The 23,885-nt window shown below is 49.7% G+C and overlaps 1 protein-coding gene across 1 annotated transcript in view; it reads left to right on the top strand.

Annotated features, from left to right (window-relative positions):
* Positions 1-764: 764 nt before the first annotated feature.
* GALNT10 (polypeptide N-acetylgalactosaminyltransferase 10) overlaps positions 765-23,885 on the top strand; it is a 212,798-nt gene continuing 189,677 nt past the window's right edge. Inside the window, exon 1 of the mRNA XM_045791964.2 lies at positions 765-1,045. Within this exon, the coding sequence (XP_045647920.1) occupies positions 887-1,045 (159 nt within the window). The 5' untranslated portion in view covers positions 765-886. The remainder of the gene's footprint in view (positions 1,046-23,885) is intronic.

Here is a 23,885-nt window from a genome sequence, read left to right as displayed (position 1 = left end):
GGAAAAGCTCCTGCAGGGAAGCTCCGGTCCCCTCCCGCCGCCGTGCAGGGACAACAGACGGGTGGCAGGCGGGCGCAGGACTCCACAGTTTACAGAGGGCGTTCACAACTAACGCCAGGAACTCAGGAGAGGAAGAAAACTAGGGCTCCGCCGCAGACCCCGGCGCAGGGAGCACAGCTGAGGCTCCATTTCACGCCTGGGACTACCAAGTCCCCCGGACAAAGTTGGTCCTCAGAGCGGAGCCGCGGGGGGTGGGCAGCCACAGTCCCGAGCGTCCCGCCGGGCTCCAGCACTATTTGCACACCCCTGTGGAGCTCGCAAACTCCTGGGGCAGTCCGGGGCAGAGCTTGCGGGCAGAACTTTGGGGGGGGGGGTGTTCCCCGCGCGTCGGAGCGCGCGGACAGACACCTTCGCTCAACCTGCACCAGTTAGCGCCCAACTCGCCAACTCCGGGACTTTCGCAAAGCTGCCACGGGCGGGGCAGCCGCCGAGGAGCGGACCGCACCATCGCGGCCCGAGAGGGGGAAGAGCTCAGCTCCGGGGCCCCCGCCTCGCCGGGCCGGACGGACAAGAGCCGCGAGAAGGCCGGGGCCCGCGGCGCACAGAGGTCGGCCGCCGAGCCAGAGGAGGGCGGCGCGGGGAGCGCGGCTCGGCCGGCTCAGGGGCGGAAGCGGCGACGACATCCCCCCCCCGTGGCGGCGGCGCGGTGGCAGAGGCCGGCTCCCCGGCCGGCGAGCGGCGGAAGTGCCGCGGAGTTGGAGCGGGGCCGGCGCCGCGGCAGCTTCTCCTCGCCGAGCTGCTGCCGCCGCCGGGCGGACGGGCGGACGCGCGGAGCTGGGGGCCGCGCGGCGAGGCCGGCGGGGCGCGGCGGGGCTGACCGGCCCCGATGAGGCGGAAGGAGAAGCGGCTTCTGCAGGCGGTGGCGCTGGTGCTGGCGGCCCTGGTCCTTCTGCCCAACGTGGGGCTCTGGGCGCTGTACCGCGAGCGGCAGCCCGACGGCACCCCGGGGGGATCGGGGGCGGCGGTGGTCCCGGCGGCCGGACTGGTGAGTCCCCCAGTTGCGTGAGGTTGGGAACACTGTCTCCCCGTATTCACTTGGAGCCTTCGGTTCCTTCCTCCACCTTTCCCTTTTTGCCTTCTCAGTGTCAGCGCCGCGGAGACTCTTCGGTTCTTCCCATTTTGGAGATTGGGAACATTGAGGCTGGGAGAAGGACAGGAACTTGTCCAGGGCCCCCACGTCAGCCAGAGGCAGAATCAGAACTAGAAACTGAGACTCCTCTTGCTCAGTCTGGAAGGTCTGTTTCTTACTTAGGTTACCATCCTCCTTTCTGTCCATGTCTGGTATCCCCTTACCTCCCAGCATCTCTTGCTTTTGGAGAGTCCCGTCTGCATTCCTGTATCCCAGGGTGACTCCTTCTTCAGCAGCTGCCAGTCCTTCTATTTAGTGTTGAGGTCTTTTCTGCTTTCACCGCCACCTGCTGATCCCAGTGTTCCCTACTCAGGTCAGCCCGTGTCCTGTTTTCCCATCTTCCCAGTGGGACACCAGGCCTCCCTCCTCTCCCCATTTGTTTACCCTCTCCCCTCCTCACCCTCCCTCTTTCCCAGATCTGTGGGTTCCTTGGAGCAAAGATCATGCTCCCCTTGGAGCTTCAGGTCCTGGAGGAGGAAGGGAGCACCTGGTTCTTGAGGGACCTCCTGCCTTTGACCTTTTGGGAGTCCAGAAGTGGGAGTCCTGGTGGAGGGACCCCCCCAAATTCCCCAGAGGCTATCTGTGCACTGTGTGCCCTGAGGATGGAACATCAGGTGCCTTCCCTGTCCCTTGCGGGGAGTACCTATGATCCCTTTTGAACTTGTCCAGTTTGGTTAGGTGTGTTGTTTCTTGCAGCCAAGACTAGGATCTTAATTGTTCCTGCTTCTTCTGAACTCACCCACGTGTGTGTGTGTGTGTGTGTGTGTGTGTGTGTGTGTGTTGTGTTACACGTACATATAGACTCATGGCAGAAAGCTCTGTCAGAGCACTCCTGCCTTCCCAGCTCCTGGCTCAGGTGCGAGTGAGTGTATACATGCTTGGACTGTTTCACACGGTGGGACATTTCAGGTTTTCTTATAGGATTTCTTTGGCCCCATGGGAAGTGGATGATTTGTCCATCGGGGTCAAACTTGACTGATTGTTGGCAGGATGAGGGAAGAAGCTGACTTTTGAGGTTGATGTTTTTTCCTCTCTCTTCCTGGTATCAGGCTGCTGCCCGGGCAGTCTGGCATCTTGAGCACAGAGGGCTGCTTGCCACAGGGATGACCAATATGGGTACAGCCTGTCACTCTGGTAATTGTTGCAAACTGTCCTGGAGGGCCTTGGTGATCTTTTTGGTAGAGCTTATTGTTTGGAAATTAAGCTCCCTCAGCTCCCTCACTAAACCCCCAGTTCAAACCCTGACAGCCATATTAGACCTCTTTCCCTTAAATTCTGTACATGTATGAGTTTTTCCTTCATGAAATCTTTCTTCTGTTCTTCCCCTATGCCAGCATCAGGGGCAGGAGGTCAGGGTTCTGTCCTCAGCACTACCGTTAACTTGCTGTGTGTGTCCTTGATCACCTCTCATCTCCCTCTCTGAGCCTCCCTTTCTCCATCCATAAAATGTGGTTATTGGTCCAGGTCCAGCGTTATGATACCATCAGTGAATCAATGAGAAGTACAATGGCCACTTCTTTCTTTCTTGAAGGCTGGGGTTCCTTGTAGCAGCCCTAGCTGTGGGGGCTCCATTCTGGACACAGCCCCAGGTCAAGGTGGGGAGTGTCCTGCCTGAGCGCTAACTCTCCTTCAGAATAGCTGTAGCCAGTTCTAAAATAGCTCCTGACATCCTGCCTCTGCCCGAAGAAAGCCCTCGTATTTCATTTGCCGTGAATGCCAGAGACGTCCTGATTTTCATTTTCTATAGACCCAGATGTGTAGAGAGAAGGTCAAGGTTAACTGCCAGTTTGGCCTGAGCTTTCAAAGTAAATTACTCACTTGTGCAAGAGGGAATTGATGGAGTAAGGCAGCCTTTTGGGTGAAGAGAGAGGGGAGCAACAGCTGGGCACTGCTCAGAGCCCTTAACTGGAATGGACAGACAGGCTCATCTGGGAAGGTCTAGTTCTTGTTCATTTCTTTTGCTCTGGAATATCATGAGGAGGAGGAAGAAGACATGAAAGGGTGTGGTGGTGGTTACGGGAGGGGGTGTACTGATGGATTATCCTTGCTTTAAAGAAACTCCCTGTGCTTCCTGGGAGCAGCAGAAAGGAGCTGTTTCCCCAACGATAAGCTCTGCTAGGTGCTGTAGGATTCAGCATTCATCTGCTGCCTTTCAGGAATACTCTGCCAAATTTCCACACAGTGACTTTTTGTGTCACTCTCCTGCAGATGCACTGCACTGGGCTTGGCCCCCCGGTCCCTCATCTGAATGTCAGCTGGCCTTGAGGGAGGAGGCTGACTTCTCAGCGCGATGGTGTTCTGTCCCTCGTCCCAGGGCGCTGGAACGCACGCGGAACACGTCCGCCTGCTATCTGGGAAGTCTGGCATCTTGAGCACATAGGGCTTCTTTCGACAGGGCTGACCAGTTCTGAGCTCAGCTTGTCACTCTTGTAATTGTCGAGAATTATCCCAGAGCACCTTGTTGATCTTTCTGGTAGAAATAACTGCAGAGGCTCTGGAAGGAAGTCTGACAGGACTGTATCCAAATGCAAAATATGTTCCCTATGGGTTCGAGGGGTAACATACCCACTGTTAGAGCAGTCTTTTAACTCCTTGACTTCTCCACTGGATTGAAGAATAAAGGGTTTCAAGTGAAGAGCATTTATCATCTGCTAGAGTGTAAGTCTATAGAACTGTCATGCTAGTTCATCCTAGGTATACGTCTGGAGCTGGGTAGGGCAGCTGATTTATAAAGGACACAAAATGCTTTTAGGATTTCAACATTCATCTGGTCAGACAGCTGGCTTCTCAGAGTTGCAAAACTGAGCAAGAAAAGCCAGTCATGAAGCCATCTTCATTTTATTTGTTTGTTTGTTTATTTAAATTTAAATTCAATTAGAGCCATCTTCATTTTAATTTAGGGGTCCCTCCTAGCCCCAGTCTGTTTACTATCTTGGTTTAATCCTGCAGTCTGTTTCCTACTCCAGACCTGGGAACTAGCTATCACACACCCATGTGAGGAAACGTGATGCAGTCCCTCCCCATTTCAGAGCCATAATCTCTTGTGAGAAATGACTTCATTGGATAATAGCCACTGTGGAAGAGAAATTGGTAGGATAGTAGAATACCGATGACTTTAATTTTCAAGTATCAAGAGTTTTTCTCATTGTGTCAGAGCTGAACTTTATTCTTAGAACATCCGGAAATCAGTATCTCCCCCCTCACCCCACCCCTTTTTAGTCTTCCTGGTGGCAGAGCCTTACCCATCAGAAAGTTAAGTACCATAGGAATGTAGCCTTGGAATGATTTCTTTAATTTTCCACAGAGGGGCTGGGACCCTTTATCCTGCTAATCTCTTGTCTTTCTGCATGCCCAGCTGAAATCTGATGCCACTGGGGCTGGGTCGTTGGTTTACCTGAGCAAATCTGGCTCTCTGCATTCCTCCTGTCCTCCTAGGTTTGTAGTCTCCTCAGGAGCCCAGCTGAGGAAGGCCTGGAACAGAGGCCAGGGTTCTAGTTCTCTCTCCTGCCCCTAAACTCCCTGTAGGACCTCAGGAAAGTGATTTAATCTCTTTGGGCCTTGGATCTCTCAACTGTGAAGTGAAGGTTTATATTCAGGAGAGGAAAGGTAAATGTTTATCATAATGGGGCTCCCCTCCCCCGGCTGGGGCAGACATTGCTCATCAGTCTCTTTCCCACTAAGTCCAAACTTGGTTTCTTGACACTGCTACTCAAGGGGAATTAATGGCATTAAAATTTATTTGTGACATCGTTAGGATGTTTCCAACTTTAACTTCCTGGAGTTCCGTGAGTTTGTTTGGAAGCATGTATTGTGAGGGCCCGAACGGTAGAAGTATGTTAAAACAGGTCTCCCCGTACCTAGGTTGTAATGAAGCCACTCCTACTTAGGGATGTGTTTATACTCTGAGGATGTTCAGTCTTTAATCTGTTGACACCAGTGACGCAATGACAAGTAATGGAATCAGGAATGAAAACGCAAAGACCTGTTTCAAAGATAACCATCTAGCTTGCTAATTGTACCTTGTCCACAGTCAACTCTTACACAGAGATGGCATCGGGATCCCATCACTGAAAAACACCCCAAGGCAAACTGGCGGCCCACAGTGTGTCCTGTGGTAGCTAACTGCTCATGATGGTGTTTACAGTGGGTTCTGTATTTTGTAGGTATCTGAGCCTCTGCATCTCATCTATGTATCCAAGCTCCCAGGAAGACTGAAATAAGAGTCTTGCTTCTCAGAGAACCACTGTCTTCCCGCCCAGTGCAGTGGGGAGAGGAGGTACCCTATACCTGCTGAGTTCCTGTGGCCAACGAGTGCATCGTGGCCTCCCCTTCTAGAAATGTCTCGAAGAAGGAACTGCATCCTCTTCTAGCACATATCATAAGGCTTGGCATCTGGAAGACGGTCAGAACATGTTTGCTGAATGATCGAGATGTATCGGGGCTTCAGAAGTCATCTAGTCTGCCTGCCTTGTTTTGTAGGTGTGGAAACTGAGGCCCAGGAGAGGGGAGATCTGTTCTCAGAGTGGGGAGTGCAGATCAGAAACTGGTTCTTCTTCACATTATTTCTCTATTTCACCATGAATATTTTTCCCTCCACATGCTAATAATTGATCCTTCTCTACCATTATCCCACATGAGTCAAGATCATTACTCTGAGTTTTGGAGGCTGGTATTTATTGACCAGTTATTATCTGGAACTCACCTGGCTTTTTTGCAGATCCATCTTTATACATTTCTTGCCAAGTTTTTATAGTGTTAAAGCAAGTAAAATGAATTAGATTTTAGGGTGGCAAATGGATCCGGCCCGGAAATTAAGAAATTAAATGGGTGCATCGCACGTGGTATCATTACTGCTATCTGTAGCAGATGGAGCTAGTGTGAGCTAAAGAGTCACTGTAGATTCTCTATCAGTTGTAAGAAACAGAATGGGCTGAAATGAGTAAGGGGCTATACTAGCTCTGGTAATTGCAATGGCTTCAGGTATGGTCTGATCCAGAGGTTCATGCCCTAGACTGAACCCTTGTGGTAGCAAAAAGTGGTTGTAGCTTTTTCCGACCTCATATCCATACCCAGATCTCTGTCTCCTCTGGCAGCTTCCCTAGAAGGGAGAGAGGAAATTTTTTTTCCTCTAAGCACTAGCAAGATCTCTTTAGGTATCGTCAGCCCAATTTAGATGGAATATGCTCTCTGAACCATTCACACTTGTCAAGAACAAGTGTGCTGATTGACTTAACCCACCCTGGAGCTAGGGTAAGGCTTGGGCTATCGGAATTGTAGGAAGAATAGTTCCCAGAGAAAAATCCGAATGCTTTCATGGAGAGGAGGGGAAATGCAATCTAGGGATGAAGGCAACAAGTGTCCATTCCAGAACCTCTCTGATACAAGGTCCCAAGCAGTCCCTACTGGGGGAATCAGGCTTGGTCCGTGAGGTGAAACCTCTCGGCCGTCCTGGACTCAGCGTCGATCACTGAACCTTCAGTCTGGAGGTCTGTGTTCTCATCCCAGCTTTGCCCTCCCTTGGCTGGGATGCTTAACTCTGGGAGCCTCACTGTCCTCCTGAGGAAAGCTGGAGTGTGGACGCTTGCCAGCGTGGAGTAGAGGGCTGAGATGAAGCGCGGCTGAAAGCTGTCTTTATTTAATCTTGCCTGTGAGTTCTGCTGCTGCCTTCCTTCCCCTCCCAGACGTCCTGAGAGCTGCTGCCCGCCCTCCCCGTGCACACACGCATTCAAAGTCAGTTCATTGAAAATTTCTCTCGAGCTGAAAAAGAACTTCTGTCTCTTCAGCTTCGACTTTTTTTCTGCCTGGCCCTCTTAGCTGGAGGAGGCGGAGTGTTCATACTTTGGAAGCTAGAAGAAGCTAAACAATTCAGCTTGCTGTGGTGGGTGGGTGTGTATTTATGAGTGTGTAGCTTTCTCTCCATGTGTCTCTCTTCTCTCTCTTATCTTTGGATGGTTCCTTTTTGCTGCCCTCTGCTGAGTATAGATAGGAGAAGGAAGAGAAAAAAGTAGGCCCATGTTTTCCTTCCCTTTGGTTTTGAGAGAATTCTGAGCTTCAGATGCTGAATTTTCTTGTGTTTGCTCAGGTGATAAAAGCCACAGCATTAAATGACACTAATAAGGGTGATGATGACACAGATGACAGGGAGAATGATGAGGTTAATAATCGTCATCATAGCAGCTACCATGTGTTTGGCACTCACTCTGCTAGGCATTGGACTAAGAAGCCTTTACCTGTATGTCTTGTTAGATACTCCCAACTATAAACAGGCAGCAATGAAGGAGGGAACCAGGGCTCACAGAGGTGCGGGTACTGGCTGAGGATATGCAGCCTGTGGTTGTAGAGCTGGTATTTGAGCCTGTGGGTCTCTGACCCGATGCCTAAGCAGGACGAAGGACCTGTTTCCCACCCTGGCCTTCCATCCATTCCTATGAGGCTGCTAGGGGAGCCCTGATGTCTGAGCAGATGGGAAAGACCATTGTTCTAAGACTGAACCTCTTCCGTGGCTGAGGAGGAACCCACGAGATCACTTGGTGGTAGTGTGACCTTGAAGACGAACCCTCATCCAACCCCCCACTGAAACCCCATGGGCAAAGGGACTCCCCCATCCTCCTAGATTGAGACACTGTGAGGCAATGTGTAGGGCTCTGATTGGAGCTACACTGCTTGATTCAGATCCCTCGCCTTGGGCAAGTCACTTGACCTCTGTGCCTGGATTTCTTGGTCTGGAAAATGGAACAGTATTCTATATATTGGGGGGTTCTTTTGATGGTTGAATGAATGAATTGTTGGGAGCTGAGCAATCTGAGGATAGGTGGTTGGCCTCATGGCGCGGCATTCGGAGGTGAAGCAGGGCCGGTCTCACTGATGATTGGGGGTGGGAAGAAAGGTGCGTCTGCACAGGCTGCTCTTTGTACCCCACTCCCTGCCTCTTTGGAATCTGAAGCAATTATTGAGGGTACCTTCCCACTTCCTACCCTAGGCAAGAACCCAGCTCCTCTGCATCCTTCTAGGAGGTATTCTTTGCCATCTCCAGGAAGTTTTGGTTTTATGTTTTTTTGTTTTTAGAGAGAGCATACATGCGAGAGGGGGTCAGGGGAGAGGGAGAGGGAGCAAGAGAATCCTAAGCAGGCTCCACATCCAGTGCGGGGCTGGATCTCACGACCCTGAGATCACGACCCAAGCTGAAATCAAGAGTCTTAACCGACTGAGCCATGCAGGCACCCCCAGGAGTTGCTCCCTGGGCTTAGTTCCCCTGAACACTGATCTCATCATCCACCCGCTTAGATCAGAGGACCTTCCAGGAAGGCACGGCCTTGTGCTTCTCCCTGCTGCTCGCTCCTTGTACCTGTCAGGCTCTTCCATGTCTCTCAGCCTCCACCCGCACTGCTCCCTTGCCTCTCACACCTCCTTCCCTGCCACCTGGCCCCTAAGCCTCACTCACCCCTGTAGCGGCAGCCTGCAGTTATGCTCTCTCCTGCAGGGACCCAGAGCCCCTTCTATAAATGTACCATGCAGTGTCATTGTTTTTACTTGGTCTGTCCAGAGTGTCAGCTCCTAAGGGTAGGGACTAACCTCTGTTTCAGTCACCCACTCTCTTTTGCCCAAAATATTTGCTGAATGACTGAAGAGCGAGTGGATGATATGGTTGGTACTCAGTAAGTGCGGGCCGAGTGCAGGCAGCTTAGCCTTGAAGAGCGGTTCTTCGAGGGTGCTTCGCAATCCCTGGGGAGCCTGTTAACAATGGGGACTCCAGGGCTCATGCCCAAGGAGCATGATGGGGCCTGTCTGGGGTGGGCCAAGGATGCACGTGTTTAACAAATTCTATCGAGAATCCATCCGGAAATTCTTGCCTCTCGGCCCACATCCTCAACTTGTCAGCACCCGTGAGAGGCAGACCTCAGCTTCCCCAGGGACCCACTCCATTCTCCCCAGGAGCACTCTGGGACTGTCTTTGAACTTGTATTCGTGAGGAGTATGTTTATTTGCAGTTTCCCAGGTTGGCAAGCAGTGCTCCCAGAGGGCTCTGCGGTGTCTGTTATTCGTGGCACTCTGTCAGGGGCCAGCGGTGGAATCAGGATCTGGGATCCGGGATGGGCCTCTGCCAGGGGGCATGAGGACTCTCTGGGGTGTCTAAAGTTGTGTTTCCCCTGATGCCTGTGGTCTGTTGCCCTTCCAGGATGGGTGCTCTGCCCTCCTGCCATGGGGGCAAGGAGGAGGTGTCTGTAAGTGGGGAGTGGGGAGAGAGTATGGAACCAGGGCCTCCCTGGGAAGGTGTAACATTAGGAAGGCTCTGCGCATCTCTCCCTTGAGCTGGAAGGAGTGCGGGAGTGGGGACAAGCTCCTCTGATGCCAGGCCCACCACTGACACATGCTCGCTCGCTCTGTGTCCCACTCGGGACCTCAGCTCCAGCCTTATCCTAAAATGAGCTCAGTGGTCACTGCTTCACAGTGTCCGGGTGAGGATTGCATTAAAGATGACAAAGCTGAGGTGCAGAGGGATTCGGTGACATCTCCAGGGCCACACAGCTAGGAAGTGATGGAAACGGGATTCCAACCCGGGTGTCTCACTCACGCGGAGCACCTGGCCTGAGGCTTCCTTCTGCAGCCTCACCACCTCCTGGCCCTATGACCTGGGGGGAATCTCCCTTTACCTTCTTCCCCAGGACGCAAGGAGGCCACACGTGCTCCCTCGGGCAGCCTCCCAGGAGCCCAGTTAGCCGGGATTGTGTGTGTAGGAATCTCTCCCGTGAGTTACAGATGTGAAGCAGAGGGTGCCGGCAGGGGCTTCTGGAGGAGGGGGTTTCTTAAAGGGAACAGGTTGGAAACATCTGGCGGGGGAATGTGTGTGAGAATTACTTCCTGCTGCTGAAGCACGTTGTATGTGCTCAACTGAACACTGTTATTTTTGCATGTTTCCTCCTGAGTATTGATCAGAGTCAGCTGCTGACAGTTAAAAAATGTATATGCATGTCTATTTGTGAAATAATAAGTTTCTAAATCTGGCACCTAACTAGGGAAAAGTTTGTGATCGTGTTTTGGGGGCGTTGGGATCTGTAGTAGGATTCCTGGTCATTTTATTGACAATAAACCTTAATGACTCTCTCCCTCTAAGAACTTCATGTGACATTTGTACTATTTTTTTTTTTAAACCTTACATGTATACTTTAATGGAGATTGCAGACTGGTGGCCTGTGGCCAGAAGTACCATTTGGCTCCTGTGGCTCACCCAGTGTTGGCCCATAGTTGGATGGGCATCTCTATTTAAACAAAATTTTTTTAAAGATTTTATTTATCTATTTGAGAGAGAGAGCGAGAGAAAGAGCAGGGAGAGGAGCATAGAGGGAGGGAGAGGGAGGGGAAAGAATCTCAAGCAAACTCCATGCTGAGCACAGAGCCCGATGCGGGACTCGATCTCATGACCCTGAGATGGTGAGCTGAGTGGAAACCAAGAGTCAGACGCTTAACCTATGGAGTCACCCAGGTGCCCCAGGGCGTCTTTATTTTTAAGTGTTAGAAAGTCGTCAGTACTTGAACATTGGGATATTTCACATTAAAAAAAATTCTCACTTCTGGCTTATGAGAAAAAAATTAGAAGAAAGTGGCTGGATCTAGGTAGCAGTTGCCTGCTCTGGACAGGCCTCAGCTCAAACCTGGGTGCTTCACCCTTTCTCATAACCAGCCTGGCCTCTGGAGACATGTGAGTTTGGGAGCCCTCCTTTATAACCTTTGTCTAATTTGTTCTCTTTATGTCATGGTGGAGGCCCAACAGGGCTGATGACCCCCACTTTACAGAAGAGAAAACCGAGACTCAGAGGGCATAAGTGACATGACTAGTCACAGAGCCAGTAAGTTGAGGCTGTTCCTTTTTGACTCGAAGCCTAATGCACTTTTCGGGGGTGGGAGGGATGCTTACTTGGAAATATAAACATATAAACCTTAGGCTCTTGAACAAAGTCACTTATTATATTCCAGCTCTGTCTGAGCCCAAGAACCATTTACCTTGTTTCTTCTGTGTTTTTATGTGTTCTGAATTTGAGGGCTACCCTGTCTAATAACGTTTGCTGCAGCTGTGTCAGGGGCCGCTGTAGGTTTGTTAGAAATGATGTGAGCACAGAGTCCACTTTGTTTTCTGCCTTGGACTTCCTGGCATGTCAGGAAACCCCAGAACGTGCATTCTTGTTACTGCCAGCGTGGTGGGAGTCTAAAAGGAGAGGAAGGACAGCATTCCAGAAGGAATGGCACATGCCACATTCCCTTGCCTGAGGGGGCCTCAAAGGCATCTGGGGGCACTTCTGGAAAAGAGAGGGCCTGTGTGAGGGCTCTGAGCTAACTGGGTGAGGCAGTTCAGCTGAACACAGCTACCTGTGTCTATGAGTACGGGACCCTTTGCTGGGGCGGGAGTGGCTGCAGCTCCCCTCCCCCCACCTGCTTCAGGAACCTTCCTTTAGAGGTGCCAGGTGGCTGCTGGTGTGGCAGTAGGGGGCGGGGTGTCGGGCCCAGAAGGTGTGGCAGCTGGTCCGGGGCTGAGTTTGTTCTCTTTGAGCCCAGGCTCCATAGCAGTGACAATAACAGTCATTAATTTATTTTGACAATAATGATCATTGATTTATTGAGTTCTTGGGGCATGCCATGCCCTGGGCCCTTCTCATTTCTTCAGTGCAGTAAGCGCTCTTACTGTGGTCATTTCGCAGATGGGAAGGCCAAAGCTCAGGAAGCAGCTTCCCAGGCCTGCAGGGGACGCACGTGGTGGGACTCTGACTCAGATTTCTGACTCTCAAACCTGTGCTCTTAACTACCATGCTTTATTGACACCGTGGAAAGGCATGGCACCTCTCTTGGCCTCCATTTCCTCCTTTGTAAAGTGGGGATAATGTGTCCCTGGCATGCCAGCAGAGTACCGTAAGAGGGACTCGTCAGCTTTCCAACCTAGTCTTCTTGCCTGTGCCCCTCGCTCTGGGCAGTTGTCAGACATTGCTGTCTGCTCTGTTCTCTTTCCTGCTGGGGTAGGCAGGGCTTCTGTGTTCTGGAGTGCCCGGGTTTCCCTAAGGAGTCCACCCGGTATGTGTGGAGTGTGCCTCCCTGTGCCTCCCTCCCCAGCTCAGATCCTGGCTGGACTGCTGCCCTTCCCCTCCCCTGGCGGTGGGAGGCCTGGCCAGGAAACAATGGGGCACATTAAGAAGGCTGCCAGGTGCCAAGCCAGAGGTACTGAAGGGACATTTGATTAGTTTTAACCCTAGTTGTCAGGCTTTTGCTCTTTCTTGCTCTGTAGCAGTGAAGGGGGAAGGAAGCTGGGATGGCTTTCCTTTCTGCGTGGTTCATGTGGGCTCTCTGACTTTGGGTGTGAGTATGCCTCTTCTACCCCTCTCCTGTCCTCAACCCTCTCCACTCTCTGTTTAAGTCTGTCTCTCCCTCCTGCCCTCCAGGCCCTGCTGTCTCTGTGCTGTGTGTCTCTTGCTCAGCAAGTGATAAGAGATGAGACTGAAGAATCCACAATTCCAAGGCACTATCTTTCATCTTGCTCCATCTCCCCCAACCTCATCCCTGCCAAGAGGTCAGCCATCTTTGGCTTGAATACCTGCAGCAAGAGGGAACTCAGTCTCTTAGCTCAGCAGAGTCTTAGGTAATCTGCTGTGGCTCAGGGAGGCTTAGAGGATTTCTTGAGTGCCCACTATCCTTCTTTTCAGGCTCCTCTCAAATCTTTCCTTTCCCAGAAAGTCTTTTCTGATCTTTCCAGTTAGAATTAATATCTGTCTCTTGGAAATGCGCATAGAATTTAATTTGTCTAGCTTTAGCAGCACAAATGTTATAGTGCTATGTTTTGCCATTTCTCTAGGCAGAGGAAAGTAATGTTGAAGGAGCTTTCCCAGTAGGACAGCCCGTTGGGTGAGGTTCCAGCTGGAGAGAAGGGATCCCAGAGAGCTGCCATGTGGGCCTGGGCTTCCTCCTGTTTCTAGAAGGTCCATCTCCAAACTTGGCCAGTGTATGTTATGTATTCTTTTAGTCCAGAGAATATGTTAGGCTTTGTGGGCCATATGGTCTCTGCAGCGACTTCTCAACTCAATCGTTGTAGTGTGAAAGCAGCCAGAGACAATACATTAATGAATGACTGTGCTGTATTCCAATAAAACTTTATTTGCAAAAACAGGCAGCAGACTGGTTTTGGCACGTTGTGGTTTGCTGTCCCATGTTCTAGTCTGTTCCCAGTGGAGCAAATGCCTTTAGTTGCTGTGTGACCTTGGGAGTGGTGAGGTCCTTCTCCCAGGAGCACATCCTCCATTAAATGGATGAATGGAATGTTATGGGTTGAATCATGTCCCCAAAAAGATATGTTGCAGTCCTAAACTCTGTACCTCAAAATGTGACCTTCTGAGGATATAGGGTCGTTGCAGATATAATTAGTTCAGATGAGGTCATGCTAGAATAGGGTGGGCCTTTAATCCCATATGACTGACTGGGTTCGTTACAAGAGCGGAGACACAGTGAGGGACAGGACTGTGGGGAGACTGACGCGGAGACCAGGGTGATGCTGCCATAAACCCAGGAACGCCTGGGTCCACCCGCAGCTAGGAGAGGCATGGATGCATCCTCCAGAGGCTGTGGAGGGAGCGTGGCCCTGCCAGCACCTTGACTTTGAACTTGTACCCTCCAGAACAGTGGAACAATAATCTCTGTTATTTTAAGCCATCTAGTTGGTGGTGCTTCTTTATGGCAGCCCTAAGACACGAATACACAGACCATTTTCCATTTTCTCATCAGATGAGTGTGTTCGTGTGTTGTGTTGGGTAGAGGTGGATAAAACACTCTGCAAGGCAGGCATAATTGTCATAATCTCTTCCAGCTACTTTGATTCCTTTTTAATTCATGGAAAAATCCTCTCTTCCTATGGAGGATTAGCATATTACCCTGGACGTATGTATTCTTTAAAGCCACTCTCCTTATTAACATATCAGCCTCTTTTTTTTTTTTTTTAACTTAGACATTAACCTGGAATACCAATGGGTGAACACATGGTGCATACTGCTTTTTATTTAACCATATTATCTTTCTTTTTCTGAGTTTCAACTATAATAATTTCAGCCATTTCTTTTTGTTCTGGGTCCCAGCTTACTTGGTTTGGGGGCTTACTGTGTGTTAAGTGTAGAAAACAGCCCCTGTCTTCAGAAGCTGGGTACAAGGTACCTGGACAAGCTCATGGTGATGTATGCACAAGGCAGAGCATGCTTAGTACTGCAGGAGGGGTCAGCCCAGTGTTGTGGGGTGCCGGGAGGGGCAGATCACACTGATGGAGGTCAGGAAGGACATCTAGAAAGTGGTGACTTTTAAGGTGGCCCTGGGGAAGGATTGGGGCCTCTCGGGTAGCAGAAAGCGGGGAACCCATTCTAAGAACAGGAAGTAGGCCAAAGTTACTGAACTTCCAGATGTCTGTTAAGTAACTGCAGGGTTAAGAGCTCTGCTGGGAGGCTGGGAGGCTGGCGAGACTGGACTTGTGGAAGTAGGGAACCCATGGACAGTTTTTACACAAAAGATGATCTGAGCAGAGGGACCCGATCAGAAAGGTGGATATGGCAGTGTGGGTGGCACCAGAGGCTGTGGGCCAGTTTGGAGGCTTGGGAGTGGGGGGAGAATGAGTCCGTTCATTTGTGCACTATTCCCTGCGGTGGCCCAGACACCGTTCCAGGTAGTGAGGCCATGAGGGGGTGTAACCTGCAGCCTCTGAGCATCAGACACTCATCATACGAACTATACCACACAGGCTACTTTTGCCAGGCACAGTGTCAAATACTTTATATAGATTCCTGTTCTTAATCTTCATAGCAACCCAAAGGTATACATACTATAATAGCCCCATTTTATAGATGAGGGCAGTAAGCACCAGGCAGAGGAAATGTTGCACCCCAGGTCACACAGTTGGTCACTGATGGAAGTGGGATTGGCCTGCAGGATCCTGAGCCTTCACCACTAACCTTGAGTCCATACACCCAGCAGGTCATTCAGAATAGTAGGATCTCTTTCTGGTGAGGGGAGGTACAGGTTCTAACTGAGCACGCAGGAGAGCAGATAAACCTAGGTGGCTGGGTGGGTGGAGCAAGGAAAGGCTCTGGAAGGGGGGATCTTCACCTAAGTCTTTGAAGCTGAGTGGGATGATTTAACCAGGCAAGGAAAGGGCTACACGTGGAGTGGGGAGTGCAGGCATTTTCGGCAGAGAGGACAGCACAGTCAAAAGCCCAGAGTAGGGAAAGCAGCACGGCATACACAGAGCCTTCCAAGTTCAGTGTTGCTGGCCCCCAGAAAGTAAAGCCAGGAGTAGACCTGGGAGAGGCTGGAATGTAGGTCGGGCCAGGTCCATGGACTGGTCTCTGCCTTGTGGTTCCCAGAGACTTGAAGGGTGTTGCACAGAGAAGTCCTGTGACCAGATTTGCTTTCTGATGGGTCCAAGAGTTGGAGAAGATCCAGGAGGTCATTTTGTCAATCACTGTCAGATGTCTGCATGTGAGGCCAGATGACACAGAGGAGCTCCCAGAACAGGACCCACGAGGCCAACACGCTCCAAGCATGCGACGTGACTCGGGAGGCTCAGCCCGTTGTTTAGCTGGTGTTTGGGTCTGTAGTTCTGCTTCATTCAACATGTCATTTATCCAGCAGATTTTGACTGAATACTGAGCGTGCCCAGGCTGGCTTTCCACTAAGCACTTGACAGTCCAGGAGGAAAGGACATGGGCTCTGCCCTTGAGGACCTGCTGGACCACTAGGCAGATAGTTCCCGGGCAGCGGGATGCAAGCAGTCGGTGAAGTGGGCGTGGGGCCCCGAGAGCGTGGCAGAGGCTGCCCAGTCGCCTTCAAGCTGATCTCCCGGCTGCCACTTCTCTCCCTGTCCCCGGCCCACCCCACTCCCAGGCTTACACGGCCACACGTTTGCCTGGATTTGAATCCCAGTTCTGCCCTTCACTAGTTGTGTGACCTCGGAACTTACTGAATCTTTGTGTCCTCTGTTTTAAAATGAGCACAACAATAGTCCCTACCTCAGCAGATAGTTATCAGGATTAAATTAGTTCACATACACAAAGCGCATGGAATAGCGCCTGGCATATTAGAAGTGGTCCATGGTGCTATTATTATTTTAGGTCCAGAACCCCTTAGCCCAAACCCCTCTATATGAGGCACATTTTAGTTTTCAGAATTATGTTAGGGTTCAGTCAGGAGAGAGGAACCACCCAGTAATCTAAACACAGAAAATTTAATATAAAGAATTATCACCTATGACAAGAAATTGCAGTAATGAAGGATTGGCTATCATGAAGTAGAGACGTTCTAAATATATTCTAAAGGTTGTGAGAATGGCAGGTGTAGGGGGCGACTACGACGCTTACGGCTGAGAGCACCACGGAGCACCCCCCCACTCCTGTTGAGATAGAGTTTCTAAGGAAGACCCCCCCCCCTCTTGGGGGCTGAGATAGAGCACTCCTGGAAGAGACCCCCAGGCTGAGAGCGTGGCTTTGTTGGGAAGGGTCCAGGTGTGCAGAGAAGCAGCTCTGGTGCGACGTCAGTGAAATGTGCTGGGGAAAGCTGATCGTGGCCAGGTGTCCCGTGGAAGGCATTCAGCACAGTACTGCGCACGGGAGTGGGTGTGAGGGGAAGCTGCTTGGTGCTGTTGGTCACTGCTGCCGGACAATGGGAAAGTTGTGCTAGAGAAGTGGTAACCAAACTAAAGTGAGTTTGCTCCTTGGTGAGTCACAGATAGGAAACTCTACCAGGCGGAATTATCGCACAAAGGAAACTTTATTTGCAGCAGATAAGGAGATCCTGAGGAATAACTTCCAAAGCTGTGACTCCCCAAGCATGGGTGAATGGGTTCTTTTCATTTAGGGTTAGGATGAATATTCATCACATACAGAGGTGGGCATAAGGTCACACATGTGCTTTAAGGAAATGTGCCTATACATATATTGTATGTTAGGTAAATGAGGCTTGTGCCCCTCCTTGGGTAGAGATTTTAGTATAATGAGGTGAAGGTAGTTGTCAGTCACCACATAGGTCACTCCATGGTGCTTCTGCACAGACAGAAATTGGAAGTGGAGCTGAAACGGGTCTGGGTGGTGTGGGCCGCCAGAGTTCTTTGTCCAGGCAGTCAGTATTGCTTGCAGGGTGGTTTCGGTTTCCATCACGGGGTGCTATACCCCTTGGGACTTTTGCCTGAATTAGGAGATAAGCTAGAAAAAAGAGCTTAAGGAAAAATGTAGGACAAAGGCTGGTGGGTACTAGCATGTGAGTGGTCAAGGTCAGGTCCTGGGGTCCAGCTGGTGACAGAGTAATCCACGCTGCCTGATGGGCAAATACACCAGAACCAGGATGAAAAACAGAGGAACAGGAAAACCCCCTCCTCCTGCAGTGTCTCTCCAGCATCTTCTACTGGTCACTGTGATTACTATTAACATCACGTTATCTGGCAAGGGAAAAATGTGTCAAGGGCCCAGATCCATTTTTGCACAGCAGTGAGTGAAGGGAGTTTTGTGGTTGAGAGGCAATGAGTTGATCAGTGAGTGGCACAAGAGTCTTTCAGATTTAGGAAAGTTGATACACGGCGTGTAATGTATTATTTAATAGCCCCAGTAGGACCTGTGGTAGCTCCCTGTAATCATAACACATTTTTTTCCTGTGGCAAAAATATAAGAATATTCACACTAATGGGTAAGTAAAGGGTATAAATAGCTCATGTGCATTCAGGTCAGTTTTCGTCATTAGATGAGTTATAAAAAAAGCTTTTGGGGCACCTGGGTGGCTTAGTTGGTCGAGTGTCCAACTCTTGGTTTCAGCTCATGTCATGATCTCAGGGTCCTGGGATTCGGCCCTGTGTTGGGCTCTCCGTTTGGTGGGGAGTCTGCTTGTCTCCTTCTCTCTGCCCTCTGCCCCTCCCCCTGCTTGCATGCTGCCCTCCCTCAAATAAATAAATAAATCTTTAAAAAAAAAAAAAAAAGCTTTTAGATTCTGAGATTGAGGCTAAAGGATTGTTGTCCCATGTTGTTTCCATCACTTTTCTCCACACAGGAGCCAGAGTGGTCTTTTTGGAAAATGTACATTATGCCACTGGCTAAGATAAAGACTAAACTCCACTCCAGATCCCCTCCCTATGCCACCCTCCCCGCCCCCTCTGCCCTCCATTCATACCTACCTTGAACAAACCGTCTTGCTGCATGGAGCGTTCTTCACTTGCCCTGTCCCTCCAAATACTCATATGCACACACATGCACAAATGGCTTGGCTTCAGAGCTCGGCTCAGGCGTCAACCTCAGGAGAGCCTTAGCACCTTCTTCCTAGCCCTCATCCCAGTTGAGGCCTTTTGTTCTTTAAAGCACATGTCTTAGTTTGTGATTACACAAACTTAGTTGATTAATATGTCACCCTATGAAACTACAAGTGCCGTGAGGATAGTGGCTGTGTCTGTTTTTCCCCCTCATTATTTTATCCCCAGTGCTTTAAACAATGCCTGGCATATGGCATATGTGATCAATGAGAAAATGAATGGACAGGTTTGGATTGGATCCTGAACCAGGAAAAAAAGAATTAGCTATAAAGGACATTATGGAAACAATTGGGAGAATTTGGTTATGAATTGATGAGAGAGTAGTATTGTATCAGAGGTAAATTTCCTGACTTTGGGGTCCTTATTTCTAGGAAATACATACTGAAGAATTTAGGAGTAAGGGGTTATCATGTCTTCAGCTTTCTCTCAAATGTTTCAGGAAACAAATTATAGTTTAGAAAGATGGGCGGGGAGAGAGAGAATAAAACATGTGGAAGATGGTAAGAGCAAACATGGATGAAAGATATATAGGAGTTCATTATGCTGTTGTTGCACCTTTTCTGTAAGTTCAAAGTTACTTCACAACATGATGTTTTTATTTTTTTTAAAGACTTATTTATTCATTTATTTGAGAGAGAGAGAACGAGCACACTCGAATGGAGGGGCAGAGGGAGAGGAAGAGAGAATCTCAAGCAGACTCCCCTCTGAGCCAGGAGCCTGACACAGGGCTCAATCCCACGACCCCTAGATCACGACCTGAGCCAAAATCAAGAACCAGACGCTCACCTGACTGAGCCACCCAGGCACCCCCACAGCATAACATTTTTTAAGAATTCAGTGAATAGAAATAAATGAACAAAAGAGGAAAGGGATGCTAGGAGGAGGACCCTCCCAGGTGAAAGGCAAGAGGGCAGGAAAGAGCTTGGTCCCTCTAGGGAACTTTCAGGGGGCTGTGTAGCTGGCGTGTGGCCCTGAGGCTTGGAATAGAATCAGCTGGGGTTGGGGAAGGGTCAGCCGGAGCTGTGTCCCTCATCTGGGCTGCTGCCTGCTTGTGTTTTGAGGGGGTGGGGCACTGAGCTGTTCCCTGTTTCGCCAGCCTTAGCTTGCGTCATCTACATTCCTCCTCTACTTCCCTGTGGTGGTTACTGAGCCAAAGCCTGAATGGAGTGAAGGCAGCCCATCTGGGGTCTTCCGTCTGATTTCTCTTGTAGTCTAATAATAGGGAAGCTCTGATCCAAGTATGAAGATTACTCCTTCTACCCCAAAACTGCAACTTTCCTGTTGTCTGTCTGTTGTTAAACTCACCACATGGCTCCTGTTTGGGTTATGTTTTGCTGCGTAACAGATTATCCTGAAATGTGGTAGCTTAACACAGCAGCATCGATTATCTCACAGTTTCTGTGGGTCAGGAATCCAGGCTTAGCTGGGTGGCTCTGGCTCTTGGTGGGTCTCTCATGAGATTGCAGTCAAGGTGTTGGCCAGCACCGTAGTCATCCGAAGTCTTGACCGGGGCTGGGGGATCTGCTTCCAAGAGGGCTTTCTCGCACGGCTTTTGTGGGAGCCCTCAGTTCCTCAACGCCAGGACATCTCCATAGGGACGCTTGAGTGTTGGATGGCAGCTAGCTCACCTCAGAGCAAGCAATCTGAGAGAGAGAGAGCAAGCAGGAAGTCACAGTTCCTTCTGTGACCTAGTCTCAGAAGTTGCTCATTGTCTGGACACTTCGTTCTGTTAATTAGAAGTGAGCCACTACGTTTAGCCTACCTGCAAGGAGAGGAGAGTTATACCCCGCCTTTGGAAGGGAGGAGTGTGAAAGAACTTGTGGACGTTTTAAAATCAGCACAGTTCCTGAGGGCCTCCTGTGCGCTTGGCCCTGGAGGTGGTTCACGTCTGCCCTCTAGAAGTTTGCATCTGCTTAGGGAAGTAAGACATGCTCTGAAAGGGGTCAGAAGAACCAAGATACTCCATGGCTAGCTAAGTCAGAATGGATAGCAAAGAAGAGCTCTTTGGAACACCTGAGTTGGGCCCTCACGAGTGAGCAGCTCTTCCTTTGGCCCCCGACCCTGATCACTGGCACTGTCATACGATGATAGAGAATACTGATGGTAACATCGGAGCATTTTCACTGTGACGGGTGCTGTGCCAAGGAGGACCGCCTCACAGCAATCTCCGTGTGTGAATAGCTTTCCTTGGAATTAGTGTAGTAGGACAGTCCGGATGCCAAGTGCTTCATTGATGTTAACTCATCTACTCCTTTGAACTGCCTTAGGGGATTGATGTTATTATCCCCATTTTACAGATGACAAAAGTATAGAGATGGTCCCGCAGCTAGTAAGTGGCAGAGGGCTTCAGACCACAGGCCCCAAAGGTCTAAATTCCTGCTCCTGTACTTCAGAGCTTTAGAGCCTTGAGCAAGTGACTCTAACCTCACTGTGTCGGTTGTCTTATCTGTAATATGCATAGGAAACTGTTTAATGTTCCCCGTGCAGTGCCTGGCATGTGGTAAGCACCAGCTACTGCTGCTGTTGTTAAAGCCACAGCTGTGTGGTCCTCAAGTTCTTTGCGATAGTTTGTTAGAACAGGAGAGAAGCAAGTGGTAACTACAGCAGCCCCCTCTTCCTGTGGAGGGATTACAGATTTGCAAGGAAAAAGAACTTGACCAGGCTGAACATGCCAGTGGGTCTTCAGTGACTGATGCTGCCATTCTTGGTTTCTACTTTATTCCATGAGGGTGTGAAGGCTTCAGGGGACATATGCCCATTCCGTCCTCTGCATGGGCCCAGGTGGTGGCCAAACTGGGTTTTAGGAAGCCAAGCTGGAGTTGGCAACTTTCTTTGGAAATGCTTTTCCTGTTGGGAAGCAAGGGGCACCAGACTGAATTATCAGTGAGGATGTAAGTCTGTGCTGTGTGTTCTCAAGCCAACTACTAAACCTTTCTGGGCTCCAAGGGCCTCCCCTCCAGGGTTCTTCATCAGAAGGAAGATGGAGACAGTGTGTTTTGAAAACCATGAAACTCTGCTGCAAGGCTTTGGGCCTCTTCATTTCTTTCTAACCATTTGAGAAACTGTGTTTCTTTTAGCAGTTGGAGTACAGAAAGGCCATGTGATGGGAGTCATTCCTCCCTACCCATTACAACCCACACCCTCTTTGCTAAAACATGTTTGAGAAAAATCAGTTTTGATCTGAATTCTGAGGATCAAAACAGCCTCCAAACAAAATCAAGAACCAGGTGGTCCTCTTTCTGAAAATTCAACCCCAGCGAGCAACTTGGGGGACACATCTTTTTAAATTAACCTTTTTTTTCTTCTTTTAATGAATTGGCATTTGTCTTCTGCGCCAGTTCATTATGAAATTCATCCAAACGTTTCATTCACTGTGATCTCAGAAGCAGTGTGCACTCACTCACCACCCTTGGGAATGACAGAACCCACTTTGAAAAAGAAAAAAAAATCTTCCTCCTTTCATTTCCTCACTTTAGACTAGAACACTTCCTTTTTTAAACTTAAAAAAGGGACTAATTTTTTCTTTTTAAAATTTGGATATGCATGAACCTCCCCCCCCCCCAAATCACTGCGCATCTCCGTATCTTCATTACCCACGGAGGTTATGAATGAGCCCTCCCTGGATCATCTGGTGGCACAAAGTGAGGGGAGGGGGTTCAGGCAGCTGTCTGTATAGGAGGCTCATTCGCGTGTCTCTCCTCCATTTTCCCATTGTTAAACCATACTTAGCGGAAGACAGAGACGGGAGAGGATGAGGGAAGAGGAGGAGGAGGAATGTCAGGGAGGAGGCTGGAGCTGTCAGCGATTCCTGCTCTCTAGCTGTCTGACCTCAGAACAGTTACTTAAACCCAGAGCCCTGTCCCACCTTTAAAGTGGGGATAATGACAGTAATTCCTGTGTTGCGGGGCTGTGGCGATGATGATCTGAGGAAATACGTGCCAGAAAAATGCTTTTGTAAATGCCATTATACTGTTCCTGGTACTGAGAGATGATTGCGTACATGTATAACTGGTATGATTTAAAAAAAAAAAAAAGTTTTAAAGGGGTTGCTCATATTTTTAGAAACAGAGTTTGAGTTGGGAGGGAACATTAGGAATCCTTCAGTACGCTGTCTCACTGTGGGGAGAGTGCAGCAGCCTTCGCCTTGAATAGCTCCAGGGACGGGGAGGTCACCACCTCTCCTTCTTCTTTCTCCTAATCACCCCAGCCCTTTCGTTCTTCAAGATGTAGGACATACCAGTGATTTTCTTTTTCTGTAAGATAGACAGCAAAAGAAGAATGTCACGGTTAAAAATGAATAAGCATGCCACGGCATGCATTATGCAGATCCGCCGTCTGTACACATTGCTGCTGGAGGTACGTTAGCCGGTCTCCAAAGTCTTTGAATTGCTTGTTTGGGGGATCTGGTAGTCTCTGGACCAGAAGCTACTGAGTTATCAGGACAAAGCCTGCCTCAGCCCCAGAGCAGGAAGACTACCTGGCAGGGCCCTCTTAGCTCTGTGCGTCTGAATACCTTTCTCTTTTTCAGCTGGTGGGGTCTTTTTTAGCTGTGGGTAGTTAGAGATTTCTCCCAGAAGGTAGAGTCTGGCAAGAGTTGTTACCTCTCTCCTCCCCCTCCTCACTCTCCCCTCTGAAAGTGGGACTGGGAGGAAGCCCTTGGTGGAAAGCCCGTTTCTTGCAGGCGAGCTCCTGCCCCTGGAGATTTCATTCCTTCCTGTTCAAGATGGGACAGTGAGGGTGAGGAGACCGGGGCCGGGGATGGGAGGACCTCAGACACCATGCCATCGAACACTTTACAGACCGACTGTGGGGGTCCACGTGGGCACTTCAGGGATTCTGGGAACGTTATTTCACATTGTGTGGACTCTTTTTAAATTGTAACAAAAATTTTTTAATCACTTATATGTGTTACGTACTACGTTTTTGCATGTCGGAGGTCACCAACTTACTCTTCCAACATCTGTTTAATTGAAGAGCATCTTGAGATTGCAGGACAGGCTATGTTAAAAAAATGCATCTTCTTTTTTTTTTTTTTTAAGATTTTTTATTTATTTATTTGACAAAGATAGAGACAGCCAGCGAGAGAGGGAACACAAGCAGGGGGAGTGGGAGAGGAAGAAGCAGACTCACAGCGGAGGAGCCCGATGTGGGACTTGATCCCCGAACGCCGGGATCACGCCCTGAGCCGAAGGCAGACGCTTAACCTCTGTGCCACCCAGGCGCCCAAAAAAATGCATCTTCTTATTCATCAAATATATCTGCTATTCATCACATCAGAAAGGTTTCTCAACACTGAGTAACTAAAGCAAAGTAGAGAAACCATACTTTGAGGCAAAGGTGAGCTGTAATATGTTGGTCTCCCTCCTGAGGTCAAATTATGTTGATCAGAACAACCAC

The sequence above is a fragment of the Ursus americanus genome, chromosome 15, assembly GCF_024610735.1.
Source record: "Ursus americanus isolate L20-20 chromosome 15, mUrsAme1.1.p, whole genome shotgun sequence".
In the NCBI taxonomy this organism is placed as follows: domain Eukaryota; kingdom Metazoa; phylum Chordata; class Mammalia; order Carnivora; family Ursidae; genus Ursus; species Ursus americanus.
Note: the sequence above shows the minus strand (reverse complement) of the source record. Positions and strands in the feature narration are given on the sequence as shown.